Genomic DNA, 22,747 nt, shown 5'->3' with positions numbered 1-22,747 from the left:
GGTTTTTGTACATTTAAGTCTGAATTTCATAACCTTTTTATGAAAAACCCGATGGTTAAAGTTGCTTGACAGCAAATGTACCATTTGGATCTTTGTTTACAAACAAGTCTATCTTTCCTGGAGCTGAGTCGACTCCAAATTTAAGATGAACTGCTGGACTCTTTCATCAGGAGGAAACTAGCCAGTGGTCTTCCAGTCACTGTCTAACTGTAGTTAATCTCGGTACCTCTGGAGAGCTGATTGTACTTTAATCTGTTTTGTGGTATTTTATCAGATTTCAGGTGCAGATTTTGTTTTCAAAAAAGTGAAGTGGGATTTAAATCTGAAAGATGGAGCCTAAAGAACCATCAAAAAGCACAGAGGAGGATAAACACTGAAATTTAAACAAAGGACAAGCATTTTTTTTTTTCACTTGCATCAAGGGATTTCTAATGGAATTCTTTTGTTAGGGTTGTATTTTAGCCAAGTCCAAAAGTTTTACAAAATTGTACTTTTTAGGTAATTACATTTATTACTCATTTTAAAAGAATCAGTTATATTAAGCTCAACTTAAGATCACAGAACCAATCATAAAAATCTGAACAAACGAGACCAAACTTCCTGTCTTAAGTACTCCTGTTGGGATTTTTAAAGGACTTGCTTTATGTCAAAAACAAGAAGTATCATCTAATCTAAAACAGGTGGGCAGACATCTTAAGCTCTCATCACAAATGTGAGACATACCGCCTTTTCCATTTTCCACTGGTTGTTGTTCTTGCCACACCTATAATCAAAGTTCATCTTCAATCCTGCTGAACTGGCTCTGTCAGGGTTTGTGTGGGAGAGAATTTATTTTGTGCGAGAGGATTAAATGTTTACTTTGTAGATGTTGATATTTCTCACACTGAAAAGCTTTTATATTAAACTGTTTTGTGATGAGATTTTAACTGTTTGCATGAAAGTGAATGTTTTGTTTGACTTTCACCTTTTCTGCTTTGAAGAAATCAACACAAATTCATTAAATTTTTTAATAAAGAAACAATGACAATGCAGTTTTTTTTTCTTTTCGTTGGCAATGGGGCAGAGTAGTGAAATCGAATTTCAGTACGTGAATTGACGAGCCATAAAGTCTTTACCAGGTGGCTCCAGGCAATAAAAACGTCTGAAGGTGTTGTTTCTAATCAGGATTAAATATTAATCCGAGCCGATAACACCTTCTGCTCGAACTTTGACAGGAGCAGCTTCACAAGAAAATAAATATTTTGAGAAGTGTGAGCTCTGATCAGAACAGGAAGAAGCCTCTTCATTATGACCACTAATGGAAGGTTTTGGCAAGTGGGGGGAAAAAATGCCTTGGACAGTCCCGAATAGTGGATGCATTGAGGAAATACATGCATTGCTCTGTGGATGCATTGAGGAAATACGTTTTCTTTCTCTTCACTCTTGTTTGGCTCGTTCTCAGCTCCTCTGAGGTGAAAGAGAATATGTCCACTGGTGAAACGTCCGTGAGGGACGGAGAGCTGCTGGAAGATGTATTCTTTTTTAGAGTTTCAGGCCTTGAACGTTCATTCTGAGGTTCAACATTTGCTTTTCCTGTCGCACTTTTTCTTCCTTGAAGGCCATCTTGTTGGATTTTTTCTCCACTCTCCTCTCCTAAAGACACAAAAAACACCCACGGTTACAATTCAACATTGAAGACACACACATCTGATGGTGGGTTGAATATATTGGAAACGAATTCAATGAGCTACATTATTATTATTATTTCCAAACACTATTTGGGATTTCCAGACTGGAGGATGTTTGGACCTCCAGCTTGTCTTGTGGCTGCTTGAGGTGCTCTGCCTCCTCACCTTGCGCTCCTCCTTGACGGCTTGTTTCCGGGCCCTCCTCTCCTCCTGGCTCTCCTCCTTGCTGCGGGGCTGTGTGGAGACGCGCGGTAGGTCCGAGTCGTTGATCCTTGTCATGCGCTCCGCTTGCTTGGCCGTCGGGCCTTTGTTGGGCAGGACGTCCAGCGGGATGCCCGTCTTACTTGATACTTTGATCGGCTTCGACTGGGGGGGGGGCAAAGAAATTCTTCTGGTATCTATTTGTATCTTATCTACATATTTGTATGTACATCTTCCTGTGCAGCTTCAATGGGAGACTTACTACACCGTCTTGTGGCAATAATTTGAATCAAGACTAAAAGAAGCAAACTTAGTTCACTTTAGGACTTTAGGGATATTTGTGACTTGTAAACCTTTCCTTCTCTCACCTTTGATGGCTCTTCAATGACTTTGGGTCTGTTGTATATGTTGGAATAAGTACCTGGAGGAGAAGAGAAGCGCAGAGTGAAACCCAGGATGGAAAAAGCAGCAGACGGGAAGATAGAGATTCGCAGGAAATGACTTTACACAATTAACACTTTTAAAGCTGTGCAACTTCATTTACATGGGGAGAAAGATTCATATTCATGTGACAAATTGTGGATGGGAATAACTAATCATAATTTACAACAGTCGGAGGAAGATGCTCTATAATCTGGTTAACCGGAGTTACATTAGTGGAGGAAGATGCTACTGGACGGTTCATTTGAAAAGGAATTTTCCCTCTGGGGATTAATACTTTGCAATAAAAAAGTAAAGAAACGCTAACGTTACATGGAGCTTCAAGTAACGAGTGAAACTTTGTTAACTGCAACTCTTTTTATTATATTACACTCCATCTGCACTTTTCCTCGGGTTGACTTTCTACACCACATTTCAATTTTTCTTGTAGAGTCCATACAATCTGCATGTGTATAGTCGGAGTTTCGCGATATTTCTCTTTATTTGATTTATTTCGCTGAAGCTGTCGATTGGTGCTGCAGCTGGAAAAAGAAGGTTTGCATTTGATGTTTCTGCTGGTTTGGCTGAACTGTGAGAAGAAAACGACACTCAAACGCTCAGGAAGGGAGAGTATAGAAGGGTGGAAGGGAACTCACTGATGATGGTCTCACAGTCCCACTTCTCTTCTGGAGCTCCAATGATGACCGTTTCCAGCTCTTCCTCCTCCTCCTCGTCTTCCTCCTCCTCCTTCACCACAGGAAGCGCTTTAGGACCCAGGTCTTCAGGTCTCAAATATCTGAACCACACAGAAGACTCATGTTAACATTACAGTGAAAATCCCCCCCCCACTGTGGTTCATAGGGCTGATTCCAGTGTAAAAGAACTCACTCCTTCTCTTTCTGTTTGAAGTAGTCTTTGATGACCTCCTCCAGGCGGGCGCTGTCGGGTTCGATGAAGCCCTCCAGCTCAGCGTTGTCCAGGGCGCCAATCTCGTCGTCGTCAAACTGCTCGTAAAACTGGAACCACAACGCAGACGCAGCGTCACTGAGGCCCGCTTTGAAACACAGCAGGAACTAATCCAAAATGACCCGTCGTTCATTTGGATGCGGTACTCTGTTTGGGGCAAGTCGCTAAAGGCTCGTACTCGTCTTTTTTTTTTTTTAAACGCCATCGGTGCATCCGTATTTAAAACATATTTGTACAGTAGATTGTTTTTAATTGATCTCATCTCATGTTGCACATCTGTTTGTTTCACTAGTGACAAAAGTCCCAGAAACCCTCACGTAAAGCACAACTGGGCAACATATTGGTATCTGTGGGCTGTTTTCTTCAACAATGCTGCAAGTTTTTGGCATCAGGATGGTCGAAACCAAAGCTTTAAGTTGACGTTTACTGAAACAATCAGCGATCAGTCAGAGACCCAACAGTGACAGGAGTCGGCGTTATAACCCGAGCTTCACCTTTTCAAAGCGGTCGTCCAGGAGTGAGAGCTGCTCGTTCCTCTTCATCACGGAGGACGTCATGGAGTACTCCGTGAAGCGACTCTTCGTCTCTTCGTCGTCGAACAGGAACTCTCGGCGGCCCTCCTCCATGTCACCGTCCCCTGAAAACCCCCCCTCAGAGCCGAAGTCCCCTTCCTCATCAGTGTCCTCCCAATCGTCGTCGTCTCCTCTGTCACACATGAAGAAGTCAGAATCAGATGAGGGTGAAATAGAGTCTAAAACTGCCCTGATGATCAGGCAGGAGAGTGACCTGCCTTCAGCTTCAGCTCTCTGAATCGGATAAAGTGAAGTAGAAGATCCCTGCATTCTAAATTTTTAACTGCAGTGGTGATATAAAGAAATTACTGCGCGGCAGAAATGACAACCACCAATCAACCGGCGAAGGATGAACTTGTCTTACTCTGCGTCCTTGACTCCAACAGCACAGTTTGCTTTCGCCATGAAGTCGTCGTCCAGGAGGTTTTCCGGGTTGTCAAAGTCAAAATCTTCATCAAGAGCAGCGACGATGTCAGGGTCCATGTCCAGCCGGGGTCCTGAAGGAAAACAGAGCAAAAGACACCCAAGAAGGACACCTGGTTATACTTGGACTTGTGGGTATTTACATTAATTATCAAGAATAAGTATGAAAGTGACAAAGTGTGTGTACAGTTTACATGCATCTGGTCTATCGTTGATTTTCTCAATATGATCACAAAAAATCTGCTACAATTGAATTCAGCTTATAATTAAAAGTCCTTAAAAATACAGTCACACAATAAATAAACACAACGCTCAATAAACCACTAAACTATTATGCATCTCTGATAACATTCCGGTGGTTTAAGCCTCTGTTGACAGTTTTGTGGTTCACAATAACTCACGACACGATATGTTCAGTAGGCTGAGGCTGTTTTGGATCGGAAGTCACTTTTCTTTGGTCTGACAAGAAAACACACGCCGACATGCTGCCTTCTTTTCAATTTGTACATCAGCGATTCCCAAGATGTAGGTCAGGGTCTAAAGTGGGTCACCTGGAATCGATTTGATGGGAGTTGTTCACCTGATATTGGAGCGGCTTTGTTCAGAAGTCCCACCTCCTCTTCGAACTCCGAGGCGAACACTGAAGACGGTAGGTTGATGTTGGACGCCTGCTCATCACAACAAGAATGTCAATCACTCTTCTGGTCACATATTCAGATTCCTCCAGCAACACAAATCTTTATTACTCCTGAATTACTTTGAGCACTTTGTCTTTGACAGCAAAGGTTCTATTCCTTTTATGATAATGATCTTATCATTGATTTAAAACATCAGTCAGCCTGAAGAGTTAAATCCTGTTATTCTCATTATAAACAGGGAAAAAAATGTCAACTGTTTTTTTTTTATTGAAGAGGTTTTTTAATGTTTTTGATTTCAGTAGGAGAAGGTATTTTTTTCCCTTCTTCTGTATAAAGGAAGTAAAACTTATAGAACGTGAAAGCCGACGGTGCTAAAATGACACTGTTCTTGTTTCACAGCACTAAAGCTGCTCTTTTCTAACTCTTTACTAACAGCACTGAAAACTAAAGAAACAAAAACGAACATTTCTGAAAATCAATACTAATGATGACCTTGGAAAAAGAAACTTTGAAAAAAAGTATTGAATCTTAAAATGTTTCAGTACAAAGATAAATAAAAGAAAGCGTTTAATTGCCCCAACCTCCAGTTTATCTCGTAAAATCCTCCACCTTGACTTCAATAACAACACTTTCATTTTACCACCACAAAATCTGTTTAAATAAAAAACTCTCTTGAAAGTAAAACAGTCGACACTTTCACTGAAATCCCGTCAATAACAAAATGCAAGCGAACGAGTGAAAACGCAAACGGCTGTGCTTTAAAAAACTGCCACTTGATGGCGCCATATCCACAAACTTCTTGTTTGCGTTTCCTTTGGTTTGGAAAATATTTCTTCAGGGGCAAAAAAACCCCAACTTTCTTTGTGAAAGGTAACTACAGTTTAAAAAATATATATATTTTAGTTTCAGTTAAAAGCCTTCATCACAACAATGGGAGAAGTCTGAGCCAACTCACAGGAACCGCCCTCTCCTCCACACCCTCCTCTTCCTCCTCATCTTCTTCTTGCAGATGAGCGGCCCGTCGGTCCGGGTACAAGGGGCCGGCGGCGACCAGCTCCGTCCGGCCGGACGCCTCTTTGAGATGCTGCAGGTAGTTGTAATCGTCGTCGTAGAACACCCCGAAGTTCCTCTGCTCCTCTTGCCGCTTCTCTACGTCCACCTGAGGGGAAACCCCCAAAGACGCCAATTCAGTTCCAAGAAAACTACTCCTCCATTTAATTCCTTTTTTCGGAGCCGGTCACTCCCGACAGCACTTTGGGAGACCGACTCCCGATTGTGAGGCTCACAACACTTTCTTCGCTACTGGATTCTCAGAGTGTGAACACGTTCTTCCAGAGCAGAAGAAGCAACCATTTGAATGAAAATGACTTCTTGTGTGTGGCTTATTTTATTTAGCATGCATGTATTTGACATTTTTTTGTAATGAAATTTCATTTCTATAAAGTCAGAAAATAAATCTTTGGAATCATTTTGATTGGTAAATGGCTCAAATGTACTTGGATGTCCATGACTCATGTCCAAATGGCAGTTGTCTAAATCAACCACACCAAAGTCGCTATGTTTACAAACAAACAAGAATTTGAATCCATCAAACTGTTCTGGGATTATTAAAGATGACGTTGTGGCAACTCCAGTGAAAATATCAACATTTGACCAATTTAGCCTGAAAAAAACCCCCACATTTTCTCAAAGTAGTCTTCAAGCAACAAGAATAATCTTGAATGTTAAACCGATCGTAAAACGTTTTCCCAGTGGGAATCCAGATCTCGTGTACAGACGGGATCTTGCTTTGGGAATCTTCAGGCGTTTCCGTGACGTTGAGCTGTCAGCACACCCAGGTATCTTTTGCGATAGAACGTGTTTGTCTGACGAATTTCATTCAGAAAGGTATTAAGAGATGCACATAAACAACTAAAATTGTATCCTACATTGTTTCCCCCCTTGTGGATTCTGGTGGAGTAACTTTATAATCACCTGGGAAACCAACTATTCATGATATACAGAATATTCAGAAAGCAGAAATGTTTTATGTGTCAACATATACTAGTCATTACATTGCCCATAGGGTTTCTTAATACCGTAAAAACTGTGATTGAATAACTGCCAGATAATAACGGATATCTGAGAAAAAAGTGCAGAAAAGTAAATAAATGTAAATGTACACTTTATAAAAGGCTTTACTACATTTCATAATGTAGGAACTCCAGTGTCTGGAAACCTCCAGGAAGGAGCCATCTTCCACTTTTGAAGGCTGCTCCTTGTATCAGAAATGTCTTCAATATTTTAGTTTTGTACCTTAGTGGCGGGCAGGAGGACGTGCTGTGGCGCTTTCTCATCTGCAGCCAGTGGATCCCTCTGACTCCTGTGGACCAGGTGAAAGGTCACGGCCTTCTTCTTCTCAATGAACGACTTCTTCTTTCGATGTGGCTGAAACACAAAAACCGCAACACAACTGATGATTTAACATCCTTCTTTCTGATCAGCTCCTGTGCGGAGGCTGCATGTCCCCCTCTCCGTGTGCATGTCCTGGGATGGACTTGTCCTGTCCAGGGTGTCTTCTGCCCTCGCACACAGTTGAACAGGATAAGTGAGATAGAAGTTGAATCAAAACCAGTCCATGCCATGAAAGTGACCAGGTTTAAATGGGGGGCATAATAGTTCCAACGTAAAATTATAAAATGCAAAGTAACGACGACTACTGGTATTTATCCTCTCAATCTGCCACATTTGTTCAGAAGTCACTGTTTTTGGGTGTGTACAGTGGTCTCCCTCAACCAAGTACAAGTAATTAAGTTTGTATGTTTATTCCATGTTTATCTAGGCACTTTGATTTTCTCCCATGAAACAAAAACGCGTGTTTGAAGTGAATTGATGGCACTCGAGACTGTAAATGTGTCTGAAACCATGCGATAAACCGATGAGCTGAAATGAGCCCAAACTCAGCTGAATATAACTTTACAGGAGACTGATGAGGTACCTATAAGAGCTAATTGTCAGTCTATCTCCGTAACAAGTCAGCAAAAGTTGTAAACAATTTCCCTCTGGGATTAATATCTTCTATTTCTATTCCACTGTGTTATTGGGATGTAGCCAAGTTAGCCGCTAACACGGTTAGCTTACAGCGAAGCGTCATCTCACCATATTGTTACGTTATGACTGACAGTTTTCTTCAACAGGCCAGGTCTAAAGAACCGTAACACTCGAGTTAGGACCAGCTGTGACGACGAATTAACGTTTAAATCCGTAAGAGTTTGGCCGTCGCTTATCCACGCTGTATTCTCCTTCTACATGCTGTTTTCTGCCACCATGACTGGAAAGAACCAAATCAGAGAAGAGGCGGGGGGGTCGACGCTGCAGCAAACACGTTTCAGATGGAGAACACACACAACTATTAATCAATCTTTCTTCATAAGAATGGCTTATCCCTCATACGTAATGTAAAACAAAATTGGCATTTCAACTTTTCACGATGAATCAATTAATTGTGTACTGTGGCTGTCTTCCCCTTCTACACTGTATATTTAGTATAATCCGAGTGGTCCTTTTTTTTTCCTCCGACAACTTTATTTATACAAAATTGAGCGGAGTGAACAGATGGCAGCGCTATAACAACAAAGAGACACAGTTCTGATTTATTCGGTGAAATAGTTTCTCTGTAGTTGTTGTTTTTTCTCATTTAAACAGCCTATTGTAACCAAGATATATGTTGATTAGAATAACAGCTTATATGTTGTGATTTTTTTAACGGAAGCTTTCAATTAAATTTGCATAAAAGTGTGATGAACTTTCTCTATTGAGGCATATTTTTTTGTATATATTAGAGGCATTAAACACATTTAAGTTCAGGGGCCACATTTAGCCCAATTTTCATCCTGAGTGGGCCAAACCATTAAAATAGTGCCATTATAACCTTTAAATTTAGACTTAAAACTGTTTCTTTGTTGTGATGCTGAGTATACATGATGAAAATATCTCTATTTACACAAAACCAATTAATGCAGGAAGACAATTTTAACGAAATGTTCTGGTGCAAAATACAGTAATGTCAAAAAAAAAAGCTTCTTCTATCGCTGTTGCATTCTGCATATTTTTACAAACTCACCCTGATGGCATGTCAGTACAGAATATTAAATACAGAACATTAAAACACACCTGCCTCAGTTTTTTAACCTCTGTGTTACCTCACTGAGTCAATCTATAACTTCAGTGACCGTTTACAGGCATATCCACACCTTAATTCCATTCCACGCCCACGGCACACCTGCAGGAACCCAAACAAAGCAACAACTCAAACCTGTTGTAATGCAGCTCAGTTTGTTTTAAGAAAAATGGAACAAACAGAGCATATATAAGACTCTGAGCACAAGCATTCTTGGTTGAACCTCTTGTTTTTCTTGAAAGTCGTTAAAGTGCACCCGCAGCTGTCATGGTGCTCTGCATACAGTAAACCACTTTACTTGTCCATGTGTGGCTGCGTCACAGCTCCAGAAACACGGTGGGAATAATCACTAACGTGTATTCTTTGGCCTATAAAGTCAGATACTATAAACTTTTTTTTAGCCTTTTTTGATGAAGCCAGTGTGTTATTTTTCATTTTCAATAACTCTTTTAAGACTTTTAAAAAGCCTCATTGTTGTCTGAAAAAGTCAAGATCCAGTTTTTCTAGTTCAGTCAACATTCTTCTTCTCGTCTCCTGAAACAATACGACCCACACACTCTGCAATCCAGAAAGCGTTACACTGATCTTACTGAGTCCTTTTAGGGTCATAAACAGCAACTCTATTCATACAATATTATTCTTTCTGTTTAATTGGTGAACTATGTGTTTATTGACTTTTTAATGGGGAGGGTGCATAATAAAACAAGGACATTACAGATGCACAAGAGTGGTCATCCCTTTAATGTGTTAATGTTACATTTGAAAAACACTCCTTTTAAACCTTTGCCTTTGAAACCAGGGCGCATAAGAGGTGACGAACAGTACACACTCCTTACCAAAACAACTCACTTCATCACACTCATTCAGGCCACTGGTAACAGACAGGGCAAAACAATCAAATGTCAAGTATCAACAAGCATTATGGATAAATGAAAAAAAAAAAGAAGAAGAAAAGGACTTTTATGAATGAGGAATGGCAGAAAAGTAAAAAAAAAAAAACAAAGCACGAAAACAAATGTCTAACCATTCTGCCATGAGGAGTAAAGGTTGACATACCAGCATTGATCTTGGATATTTATGGATTTGAAACAAATATTCGTAGGTTTTTTTTAAACCAAGGCTTTTTGTCACCTAAAACTTTGTAACCTAGAAAAAAATGAGGAACAAGTGGAGTATACTCTGTTATAAAACACATATCTAGAAGAAAATGGGATGTAATTGGGAGCTCGAGTGTGAGAGGGAGATCTATTATCTATTGTGGACAGAGTTCATATGTAATCCAACAATCTGCACCCTGATTATGTTTAAATTAAAGCTCCCATCAAGTCAACTTAGATATTTGCATTGCATTCATATCGCCAGTGTGATTTTCAGAACTTTTAAGTAAAACCATAACTTTTTTTTTTTAAAATGAGTTATGAATAAAACACTGACTTATAGTCACACCAGTTATTCCAGTGTGAGTCTGTGAACCTGCTCATTCATTTGTATTTTTCAATAAAGGTTTATAGACTCACGGTGCATAACAAGAATGTAAACACAAAAGTTTAATTGGATATTTATTTCAGTTTTTGTAGCGAGCAGAGAAAAAAAAAATAAAACAACTTTCTCCAAAACCCCAAAATCAGCAAATGTCAAAATGTGATCCCATCTCCTGTAAACATCTTAGCTCAGACAGAACTTCACATTATAAACCGAGAATATGAAAGAAAAAGTCTGTATGCGCGGCGGTTGTCCGATGATGTAACACAGTGGAATCTCAGAGCACCCGACGCGTTTTGTTCTTCAGTGGGTTTGTTTTTGCTTCTCCTCAGACGTTCATCGACAGCATCAGGAACTGTCGGGATAAAACAGTGAGGCCTGTTACAACAAGGATTGAGAGTCTTAACACTCAAGATTGTTCCATATATCAATTTGCCTCACTGTATTTCCAGCTATCAAAGCCCCTATGATGAAGCAATCAGACAAATATATATTCGGTGTCCTTAAATGCATGATAGAACGACCATCACGAGATGTACAGGATGGAAAGGATGACTTTCATGCTTAATCTCCAGAGCAATAATTCCACCAACTTCTGGACTACCTTGGTAAACTATATGAAAACTGTGAGAGGACTTTGTTGAAACAATACAACCTTGATAATAACTAAACATGAAACCCCAAAGCTGCACCTTCTCCTCTCTGGTCCTATGTATCTCCCAATTTTTACAGTTTCATTACTTCTTATGACTTAGGGTTAGGGTTAGATACACATAAACACTGTGTTTACAGCATGTTATTTATGTCGACCAAGAAGAGTAATAGACAGTAATACATGACACACATGAGGAAAAGAGGAAATGGAACATAAAGAGGGGCATGGCAAATCAACAGCTGGAACCCATAGTCTGTTTTGAGGGTTTGATTATCTCATCCCAGATTTAAATTTGAAGTGGGATGTTTCCAATCAATCCACATCAAACAGTGTTGAGCATTTGGTGATAAGTCCTGATTATTTCAGTTGTTCTGCATTTTCCCTGTGAAGATGGAATAATCAAACGTGGTGATAGTGAACAGAAGAAAATAATCTAAACTAATCATTGTGTTTATTGGCTCTACGTCAGATCATTCCAGCTGTGTTTAATATCACCCTGGAGCGTGAATAATCAGGGATCTGTCACTCATTACTCAAGCTATGCATCTTTTCTCTTTTTTTTTTTGCATGCCATGTTTTTATAGTTATCAGCCAAATCAGTATTAATCCTGCAACCTTTAACATTTAACCTTTAACCTTTAACCTTTAACCTTTAACCATGCCAAACAGCGCACAGGGTTCACGGGTGTGAACGGCAGTGGACACAGGCATGATGGAAATATTACCTGCATGATGTTCATTCTCACCCGGCCCCTCCTGCTGGTGTCCATGGCCTGGAAAGCTCCTGGATCACAGATACAGTTTCAGCAAAAAAAAAGCCTCACGTATACACAGACCTTTTTTTTGGACTTGAATTCATTTTGACGTCGTCTTTTCAACGTAACCTACTGAACATGTTTTCCAGACGGACGATGCAGGTGAGGTAGTCGTCAAAGTCGATGTCGTACTTGTCGTCTGCAAACCTCAAACCAACCAGCTGCAGGAGATTGTTGTTTAGGTGCATGCCTGGGATGGAAACGGAGCAACATTTAGCTGTCAGAGCCTTTTGAAACTCTTTTATTGCGGATGCTATACTATTCTGTTGTTGGATTCAATAGTCCTAAGAAAGCTCCCCTCACTGTCTTCTTCACAGCCTGTTACAACTGGAAAAAAACAACTCAGTGATCAAACAGATTTCCCATGAAATACGCATATTATTGTTATTATTATTATTATTATTATTTTATTATTATTATTATTATTATTATTATTATTATCTTAGATTTAGTCTTTTTTCTGATATTTTCAAATGTGTTGAAATAATTTCCTATTTTAAAAGAAAAGCTGTAAAATATGAGGAAACATTTTCTAAAATAATTTAAATCGTACTTTTAATTATAAAAGCACAAAGACACTATATCCAAAAATGACACTAAGATGTGATAATTTTTTTTTATACTATTAAGTTAAACCTCAGTCTTGTCGGAACAAAATATGATGCAACAAAGATTCACCCTCATCGACCATGATGAGATACACCTTGAATAAGAGCGTCAACGTATCACTCAGCCACAACCTCTCACTTCTTAAACCAGGATGCAGTTGACAAGCTATCATGTCTGCTGTTTGTGATCTGAATAAACTCCGAAACGGAAGCGTTGACAGTTCAAACGGGACTGAGTTGACTCCAACCTGCAGCTTTGAGAGCGCTGCGAAGCTCGTACGACGACATCTTCCCTGAGCGGTCTGTGTCGAAGGACAGGAAGAGCATCTGCAAATACACAAGGTTGTTATTAACGTCACAAGCCTTAAAGAGCTTTTTAATGTATGGTTTCTCCACAAGAATCAACACATACGATCCATTTTTTCATCTTCTCCCAGAAGACCTTAAACTCTTGGAACTCCAGCATCCCTGTGTTGTCCACCTGGTTTAATGTGTCAAGGAAAACTTAAACAATATAAAATACTGTATCTCAAAGACCTCCGATGTGGATTGTGTTACCAAAGGATACATCCATGAGGTTGATGATACTGTGGCAGGTGTGGAGGCTTAAGCCCTCAAACTTGATTTCTTTTCCTGAAGAGGAAGGTTGAAAATGGTTTCAGGGAAAAAAAAAAATGCAAGCATGGTTGACAGTCTTTGACAACTCAAGGTCGGTTCATTGATTTTCTAATTCTACAATTGGACGTTCAATCCACTTCATGCATTTGAACCTCTTTAGCAAAGCGCTTAATTAAAGTATATCAAGATCACACTTAGTTTGATTTAAGCAGCTAAGAGAAGCAGCTATAAAAGTCATTACATGCCAGTACTTTCATTTCACACATACAGCCTGAACAGGTCAGTAAAACCTTTAGTAAAACCAAAGAAATCAAGAAAAGGACAAGATGGAATTGTTATCAGTCACTCACGTCTGCTGAGAACTCCATTCAACATCTGCTGAAGTTCTCTGACAGAAATAGCCTGATCCTGTGCAAATAACAGGGGGAAGAGGATATTTGTTTACAGATATTTGTGAAAATAAAGAAAATCCCCCCAAAACTGCTGAACTTTCGTAGTGGATATAAAAAAACACAACAACAATGTTTTATATCACAAGCGTTGGAAAATTAATACAAATAGATGCTGATAACCAAAACAATTCCTTGACCATAAACGTAGTATCGCATTTTTACCATGTCACATTGTGCGGAATTGAATCACATCATCTTGTAATCAATCCCGAGCAAACCGAAGCTGCAGTTTACTTACATCACCAGCCAGCTGGTCAAACAGCCTCCTCAGGCCTTTCTCCTCATCTGTCTCTTCCTCTGGAGAGCTGGGTGGAGGAGGCTGGAGGGAACAACTTCAGCGTCAGTATGCGATCACTCAACCGTACATTTGACCGAACAGGTCCACTTTGCACCACTTGAGTGACCTACTTACATCTGGCAGGTCAGCGTCAATGGTGTCGCCCATTTCTCTGTGGAACAAAACCACAAGTTGCTGAGGCAGCTGATAGGACACAAAAAAATGTATTCTTCCCAGATTACGTTTAGGGTTAGGTTTTACCATAGCATATTTAAAGCTAATATTGTTAAAATTAACTCAAATGTCTATACTGCATTTATTTTTATCTATTCTTTTCTAAGCACTGAAAAGTTCACGACTAAATAAAGACTCACAAAGCGGTGGCCTTCTTCTCAGAGAAGACTCGGATGAGGAAGTTGGCCTCTTTGTGTGGCTGGAAGGTGGTGGGGACCAGCACGTAATCCCCCGGAGGCAGCGTGAAGCGCTCGGACACCTCGCGCGTGTTGATGTAGGTCTTGCTGCGAGCCGTGGACCCGTTGTACCTAAAGAAGTCCTTCGACAGATAGTCGTCATCACTTGGTGCCTGATCGAACAGAAAGACAGGGGAAAAAAAAAACGGGATTGACTTTGTATTAACTAAACTAAATGCGCTCAATGTGTAATTACAAAAAAAAAAATAGAATGAACAAGTGTGCAATATACTGAAATGTGTTATAGCCTGTGATTACATGTGTAGCACTCCAAAAAGATGTCCCACATGGGTCTATACTAGGCCCCCTTGGTAATTACAAAACCAATTCCCTACAAGTTCTGCCGTCGCATAAAATGCCGATGAAATCCGAGTAGGATGATGTGGAAATCATCTAAACCATTTGTTTCTTTGGAAATAGAACATACACTCAAAGAAAACTGAGAATTCCTTTCGTATATTTGAATTGATTTGGCCGATTTAAAGTAGGATCATTAACAGAATTATGGAATGCAGAACAACACTTTCAGCAACTATTCTGGTTATTAACACAATGCAAACAAAATGGAGATAATTTAACGAATAAAATAACAGATGTCGCGGCTAAACTTTGTCTTTATTCGTCAAATCCACCTTCCTCAGCTATAGGACTTCGACAAAAAGGCACACGATTGTCTTGTTGGAAATCACTGCATTGACTCAGTTACACTTCTAACAACACGTGAACCTACGTTAGTTTAATGATGCATACAAATATGAAACCCGTCAGATCTACGACATCCACGACATTATCGTGAGTTTTCATTTGCTCCTTCTCATTGTGGAGTCGACCGACAACGCCATTTAAAATAAAAGGATACGCAAGGGACGTGTTTAGCTCAGTTCTCTTCTGACCTTGTACATTGCGAAGCCGATGGTCTGCAGGTCCTGGCCTTCTTTCCTCAGCTTTCTTCTGTCCTTCTGCATCAGCGCCACCACCACACTGCACACATCGTCGTCATCGTCGGCATCCTGCAGTTTCATCTTGAACTGCGGGTTGCTCCAGAATGTGTCTGGAAAAGAGGACACGTTTGTAAATAGGTAATGCTCTGGTGAGCCTCCGTAAATAGGCCTCAACTGTCATCGCTGCTATTCCTGACAATTTGAGCTTCTTTACATTTCAAGTTCATCTCCATCTACTTTTCCTGAATATAACTGAAATACTCGAAAATTTGAAGGAATTCCCTCAGGGTGATTGTCACATGTTGTGTTAGGAGCAATGGCGTATTGGCATATTCAATATTCATTCTTTTTCATGCAGAGTCGATCCGGTGGTCTCACCAATGTAGTTCCTGCAGCCTCCCGCGGTGGAGCCACGAATCCAACTTCCCTCCAGCACCTCCACCTCCCAGTGTCGCTTTGTGTCGTCGGTCAGGGCATCGGGGGTCATGTTGCAAATCTCCACCTTGTTATAGTTCCTCTTGAAGTCTTCAAATTCCATCCTGAAATGGAAGGTTTGTGTCTCTGTTAGACCCACAATGGATTGGCAACCCATTGGGGTTAGTGAATCCAGCCCACTGCCCTTTGGCTATGCCCCGCCCCCAAATGCAAAGTAACCAATAGCATTTCAACTACCAACTGCCTTGACTCGGACAAACATTGTCAGCTCCACACGAGAAGCATTAGAGCTGACAGCAGTCTTGTTGTTTTCTGGGATATTTAAGCAATTTAAAACTTCAAAATGGTCAAACGATATGCCCAGGTCACATAGAAGAGAATACCAGGACTCCCGAAAGTAAAAACAACAGGACTTACTTCATCCCGTTTCTAAAACCAAACAAAACATGGACACATGTCTCCAGAGGATCAGACCACACAGACTTACCACAAGATAGATGGACGAACAGATGGACGGACGGACAGGTATCTTAATTCCATACAAATCGTCACTCAGTATAGTTAAACCTATCTAACCTTTCAAACTGAGGCCTTTAGTATGAATGAAAGAAATTTCTCATGGTGATTTGTTATTATTTAGAGGTAGCCACAAGCTAAAAAAAAAAACATGTGAATAATACATCATGACCAAACATGAAGATGAAATCACACAATGATGACAAACTCATTTGTTGTACAAGGCTCACCAGAATTCCCCGTCGTCTGAGTTGTTCAGGATGCGGCTTTTGTCTGCTCGGTCTACATAATCCCACTCTGATGACCTAAAACAGAAAAAAAAAAAAAAAAGACACAATCTCTTAACAAAGGAATCGTGAACTAATGACAGGCTTTACCCTCTGTGAGAATTCAACTGTCGCTGCAATTTCGATTGTGCAAATGTGGAAAACCACATTTGCACTGTGGTCTGGTTGAGAACAAAGGTTTCAGTTCACTTGCCGCAGTGGTCTTAGAAAAAAAAAAAAAAAGTGCAATGTGAAACTGAACCAAACCAAATGAAGGTGTGAAGGTTTTCAGCAGCCGCCACCCAATCAAATTGACTCCCCAGAATCCAAAGACAAAAGGTCGTGAACCAATGATCTGGATTCCTGAAGAAGTCAACCATTGAGGACAATTTTACCTACGGTAAATGTATTTTGACAAAGCAGATATTAACTGTAATTCAATTGAATTACCTAAATGTTTGCGTCATTGAGATTCGTGTTTGTTATTAAGTTTTAAGCGTTGCAATGACTGTTTCCAATCGTGTTCTGACATATTCACACTTGTGGATCAATTAAAAAAAAGGCATGAATGGCATGAAGAAGCCCAAGTCCATCTTTTGCTTGGATGTTGTGTTGCTAAAGGTGTATTGAAGTTGATTTAACTGAATGGCGTTTACAGGTTTGGGATGAAATCCGTGAAGAAAACCCACGGGAGAGCATGTTTCTATTGTCAGTATCCTTGATTTCCTGAAATGAAACTTCTTTTTGGTACTTTAATGAAATTTTGATGTGTATGTGATGAAGATCAATTCAAATGATAATGAAGGTATGTTACAAGTACATATCTGTAAAACGACCCAGGTTAGAGTATACTTTAGAAGTCCTTTATGTTCTGTAATTGTTTAAAGGGTTCTATAACCTTACTTGTCACTCCAGGGGCCGTTCCACTCCACCTGACCCCAGGGGTTTCTGATCCGAATCAGCTTCACCTTTCGACCTCTGTGGTTCACCTGAAAAGTAAACAGTTCTGGTTTGATAATGGCTTCATTCAGTATAATTGTGAAATAGCACATAGCTCGCTAAAAAAGCTATAATTTGTGTTTGTTGCTGTTTATTGTTGCAGTTTTCTTTGAAAGTTTTTGTTCAAGTTCTTAACCTCAAAGTTTTTAAAACTGCCAACCAATCAATCAACGTGACTTACAAATGATTGACAAAATAATAAAAAGACAAAAAAACATAATAATAAGACAACAAAAAGACAAATCCAAAAGTATAATCTAATGAAACACAAGTACAGTATAAATAAACAATTCTAATGAAAAAAAAAAGCAAGGAAAAGTGATGTCAAAACAAAGACAGAAAAGAAATTCAGATAAAACAAATATAAATTGAAAATGACACAACATGATAGATGCTAGAATGGAATCAGAACTAATGAGTACAACTTTCTGAATTACAAGTCAACTTAAAGGAGAGGTTTGGAATCTCTACTGATTTTGCAGCAGTAGCAAGATGTAAGAACAAAAGATGTTCAGCGCTGGTGAGAGTTTTCCTCCTGGAATCGGTGACTGACCTCCTCCAAGGCTGTGATGGAGTAGGCGTGTCCCTTCACCAGGCCGGTGGACGTCTTGGCCTCAGATTCTGCAGAGCTGGAGATCTGGAGAAAAACACAACACCTTGAGCAAAGGTCTGAAAACTGACGAGGTGTTTGCTTTGGGAAGATAACAACGATTAGAATCGTTTATTATTTTTAACTTTAGGTCATTACATCAATAGAGCATCCCATCATGGAGCCTCGGTCCAGGGCCTTCTTCATGGTGTTGAACAGGGTGTCCGGAGCGTTCTTGGTTTCGTACATTTCGCCCACGCCACCGGTGAAATCCTCCATGGCCTCCAAAGTGCTTCCACCTTTCAGGGACTCGTAACTGCCGTGCATCCTGGAACAGACAGACAAACATTACTGTCTTTGATTGTCTGTGTGTGTGTGTGTGAGTGTGTGAGACCTGCCCTGTGTGTACTCTGCCTTCACCAATGTTAAGATGGGCTCCAGTGCCCCACAACCCTGAACTGGTTGAGGTTCATATAGAAGATGAATGGATGGATTGAAAACCTCTTAGCAGTCAATCAATACATGATGACAAATCAATTGTAATAACGTATATTTACTTTTATTGTACTATTTCAACTATTCACAAAAAGTAATGAAATCTGTTTTTTTTTGGTAAATCTATTTTTTTTTAATTAAAAATCTTCTCAAGTCTGATTGTTTCTCTTCAAAAAAAAAGTGCCACGTCTTTCGAGGATGTGCATTTGAGGGATGAGCAGCTGGACAAGTCATACTGGCCAAAATCTTTTCTGCCGATGTCAGAGTTTTTCTTTGGTTTGCTTTGTTTGTTTTGTTTATTCACAGTCCAACCATCAGATCCAGCAGATGATAATGGACAGAAAAGAAAAATCTGTATGGTCGTTTATAATGCCGGATGCTCATATCACAAATCCATGTTCTTGATGAATGTGGCACCATTTAAAAAGAGAAATAATCAGGTTTTCAAACACTGAAAGATTGATGGAAAATCAGCTTGGGTATTCTTGTTGCGTCGTCCAACAGAAACACATAAATCCAGGTTGAAAGGTGGGGATGGAGGATAAAACGTTGGATGTGAAAGATGTAGTTTGGACACCATGTGCTGAAAACCAAACGATATAGATAGAGTTACTTGGCGTAGGCCTTCTCCAGCAGGGCGCTCCAGAACTCGTTGTTGGATGCAGAGTGAAGCATGATGAGGTTGTTTCTGACGGTGGGCAGCTTGTCGTCCACCACCACGTCCAGCCACTTGTTGTGTTGCCAGAACTGAGGAGCGACACAGAAGCTCAGTCAGTCTGAACTGGTGCAAATCTAAAATCTTCATGTAAAATGATGCATTCAAATCAACACAGAATATAATAATAAAAAAAAAACCATCCTGTCCGAGTTGACAGAAATACTCAAATTCTTTATTTAGCCATTCGTGGGAAAAGCATACATAAATCATCCATTCAAACTATTTATTTATTGGTTCAAAAGTAACAGTTTTAAATAAAAAAAAAAAAAGAGTTATTTATAGTTTTTTAAACTATAAATTATAATTTTGGTTAGTTTTACACTTTTCAACACTGCTTATTATTTGTAATTTTTTCTGACACACACACACACACACACACACACACACACACACACACACACACACACACACACACACACACACACACACACACACACACACACACACACACACACACACTTTTAAATCCATTAAATCCCATTTCTACATTTTAGATAGTGAAATATTTTATATTTCATATATTTTATACTATATTTTTTCAAATATTTTTCAATTTTCGTCAAAATTATGGTTTTCAACCACTTATATGATATTTCAATTCAAGTTTTCCACACCCACATCAAAGCCTTAAGATATTGTGAGACAACAGTCTGGGGTGTGGTAAGGCTGAGGTGAAACCTTGTTAACGGCACAATTAACTCTCAGTGGGTCATCTCATTCATGTCGCTTTCATCAAGGATAAATTACTAGGGAAATTATGCAATAATGACTCATCATGCAACATTAGCACAATGAAAGTTTACAAGTTTATAAGTATTTAAATATTTAGCGTAAACCAATACTACTAGTTTCAGACTAGAATTTTCCATTTCATTGAATCCATTAGGAAATCAGACAAAGCAGAAAGCAACAGTCTCTCCTTTGACTCTGACAGGTTGTGTGACTGAAGATTAGATGTGACAAAAAAAAAAAAAACAGATGGTTGCTTCATTTGTTTAGTATTACTGTTTGGTATTTGTGTTGCTACTCTGGTTGGAGCTCTTCCTTCCTCTTGGGTGAGGCACTCCGTCTGTGCATGATGCAATAATAAATACACATCCATCAGAATTCAATGAAACCATTTTTCAGCTGCGGACACACACACACACACACACACACACACACACACACACACACACACAAAATATAGAATTAATTAAATTATGAATGGAGGGATGGATAGATGAAATCATGAATAAGTAAACAAGGGATTGATAGACAAACGAACAAGGTGGATGGATGGATGGATGGATGGATGGATGGATGGATGGATGGATGGATGGATGGATGGATGGATGGATGGATTGTTGAAGATGAAGGCAACGTACCCGGAAGTGGAAGATTCCAGCATATCTGTGGTCAAACTCCTGGTCTCGTGGGATGACTCGGTTCATGGCGTCTTTTTTCAGGGTGAGTGAGGCGATAGCTGCCAGGAGCCAGCAATCCCCTGTGAACAGGACGAGGGACAAATGAATTAGTTAACTATGAGGGGAGGAATGAAAAATATAATAAAACATATGAGATGAGTACTCAACAGCCAACAAAGAAAACAAACAAACAAACAACCACTGGTGCATACCCAGCACTTACCCAGCTGTCCCTGGCAGATATCTGTCCTGTCTGCATCACCAACAATGAACTTTGGGTTTTCACAGATTTCCTTTAAAAAAAAAAAAAGGTCAAAAACAAAGACACAGGTTGGCTTTTTTTTTTTTTTTTAATGGCAGGTGGCAGGCGAGACGTGACACTGCTGCCTTCCAGAGGTGTGTACACATTCCAAGCATATTAATCAGCCTGAAATCCCTGTCACTGCGGCACAGAACACACACTACATGCAGGCAGCTGAAACATTCACTCTGACAGGAACGCCCAACGCAGAAATGTGTAGTAACCGTAACGGACATGAGTGAGGAGGCTTCCACTTTGTTCTGGCCACGTCGGTGATCCTGCAGGCTCGGCGTGAAGCACAAGAATGTCACATAAATACGTTTTTTTATAGTCATAAAAAAAAAACAAATCAAAGAAGTTCTCACGGGAGTTTTAGCAGGTAAAGTAAACCTTCAAGCACAGCTTTAATTATCTGACATTTTCAAGGTGAGTAACATTGAGATTTATGGACACAATGTGTGCTCAGAGGAGTTTTTCTTTTGGCTCTATTTACACTTTTCTCTTGCAGAACTGGTTTTGTAGCTACAGCTTTGGAATACCTAACTGTCTTTTTTTATATTAAAAGTAATAAAGACAAAGTTCAGATAAGCTTTCACTTCATTTATATGTCAATTAACACCGTCAGTGTCACAACCTCCACATGTGTCTCACAGCTTTGGTCTGGGTTTGAACTGAAGCCTCGTGAAACAGACCACAGCCTGCTTTAGGTACACACTTCTCCTTAAACATTTCATTCACTCATTTAACATTAAAACACAAGCCCCTATAAAGATCAACTCATCATATTTCGTGGGTCATCTCAACTGTGTCCAGTTCAAAACTAACTATCCCTGCTGACTTCGAAAACGCCAAGTTGACTCAACTTGTTTTGTGCAAATGAAGTCAGCAAAGCAAGTTTGGCTGATGTTTTGCGACTCAATAGAACCCAGACTGCAATGTAAAAGTTTAATGAACTAATGAATGAGAAAAAGGTTGGCTTAGAAGTTATTTTAGCTCAATCCAACTCGTTTTTTTTTTTTTTTTGAAAAAGAAGCTCCATCAATGTAAACATTCCAACACCTTTTTGAGGGTCTTTCTACCAATTCAGCCTTTCAAAAAACCTGAAATCCCAAAGAATCCATACCTTGGGCCTCTTCCATTCAATATTGACAGGTGTGCTCTGGCTGTAGAAGAGCGAGGCGTCAGCTGCCGGGAAGTCGGTGTCCTCAAACAAGACGCCATTCTGGAGACATTCCCGTCGCAGCTCGTCGAAAGACTTCCCATCCCACTGCGTGTCCTCGGCTTGGAGGGGCCCCGAGCCCTTCCCCGACAGAGTGGACTGGACAGGCATGTTCTTGTGTCAGACGGCTCGCTGAGGTGTGATGGAGAGAGTCGCCTGCTGGTGTCCTGGGTGCAGGTTGGAAGCCTGTGGGTAGAGTGGGTAGGACTGCAAGGTGCACACCCTTCAGACAGAAACTGGTTTATCCTCCTGCTGCAAACCTCGCCCCTGGTGACGCTACCTCTCTCTCTCTCTCTCTCTCTCTCTCTCTCTCTCTGGGCTTGGCCAGCAAGACAGGAAAGATTGATTCCTACAGGTTTAGCAACAGATGCACGGAATACCTAAGGACGGTGTCAGTCAGATCTTTGAATGGGGATGTTTCTCTCACTCGAGAGAAAAG

At 40.1% G+C, this 22,747-nt stretch overlaps 2 protein-coding genes across 2 annotated transcripts; both read right to left on the bottom strand.

Moving 5' to 3' along the window:
- Window positions 1–1,492: 1,492 nt before the first annotated feature.
- Window positions 1,493–8,186, bottom strand: ltv1 (LTV1 ribosome biogenesis factor). Its single transcript, XM_080517462.1, has 11 exons — window positions 8,026–8,186; window positions 7,183–7,314; window positions 5,843–6,046; window positions 4,830–4,917; window positions 4,191–4,323; window positions 3,749–3,959; window positions 3,177–3,304; window positions 2,945–3,084; window positions 2,237–2,289; window positions 1,833–2,033; window positions 1,493–1,632 (listed from the first exon to the last, which is right to left on the bottom strand). The coding sequence occupies exons 1-11, from the start codon at window positions 8,026–8,028 to the stop codon at window positions 1,522–1,524; spliced, it is 1,404 nt and encodes a 467-aa protein (XP_080373588.1). The 5' UTR covers window positions 8,029–8,186; the 3' UTR covers window positions 1,493–1,521.
- Window positions 8,187–9,766: 1,580 nt separating this feature from the next.
- Window positions 9,767–22,473, bottom strand: capn9 (calpain 9). Its single transcript, XM_080517419.1, has 20 exons — window positions 22,213–22,473; window positions 21,012–21,081; window positions 20,750–20,868; window positions 19,278–19,411; window positions 18,329–18,497; window positions 18,134–18,217; window positions 17,485–17,570; window positions 16,546–16,620; window positions 15,743–15,903; window positions 15,317–15,474; window positions 14,328–14,536; window positions 14,089–14,125; window positions 13,915–13,995; window positions 13,575–13,632; window positions 13,175–13,239; window positions 13,019–13,087; window positions 12,855–12,933; window positions 12,072–12,188; window positions 11,909–11,967; window positions 9,767–10,883 (listed from the first exon to the last, which is right to left on the bottom strand). The coding sequence occupies exons 1-20, from the start codon at window positions 22,417–22,419 to the stop codon at window positions 10,857–10,859; spliced, it is 2,064 nt and encodes a 687-aa protein (XP_080373545.1). The 5' UTR covers window positions 22,420–22,473; the 3' UTR covers window positions 9,767–10,856.
- Between the last annotated feature and the right edge of the window lie 274 nt (window positions 22,474–22,747).

Source organism: Blennius ocellaris (assembly GCF_963422515.1).
Source record: "Blennius ocellaris genome assembly, chromosome: 3".
In the NCBI taxonomy this organism is placed as follows: domain Eukaryota; kingdom Metazoa; phylum Chordata; class Actinopteri; order Blenniiformes; family Blenniidae; genus Blennius; species Blennius ocellaris.
This window is presented reverse-complemented; position numbering and strand designations above follow the sequence as displayed.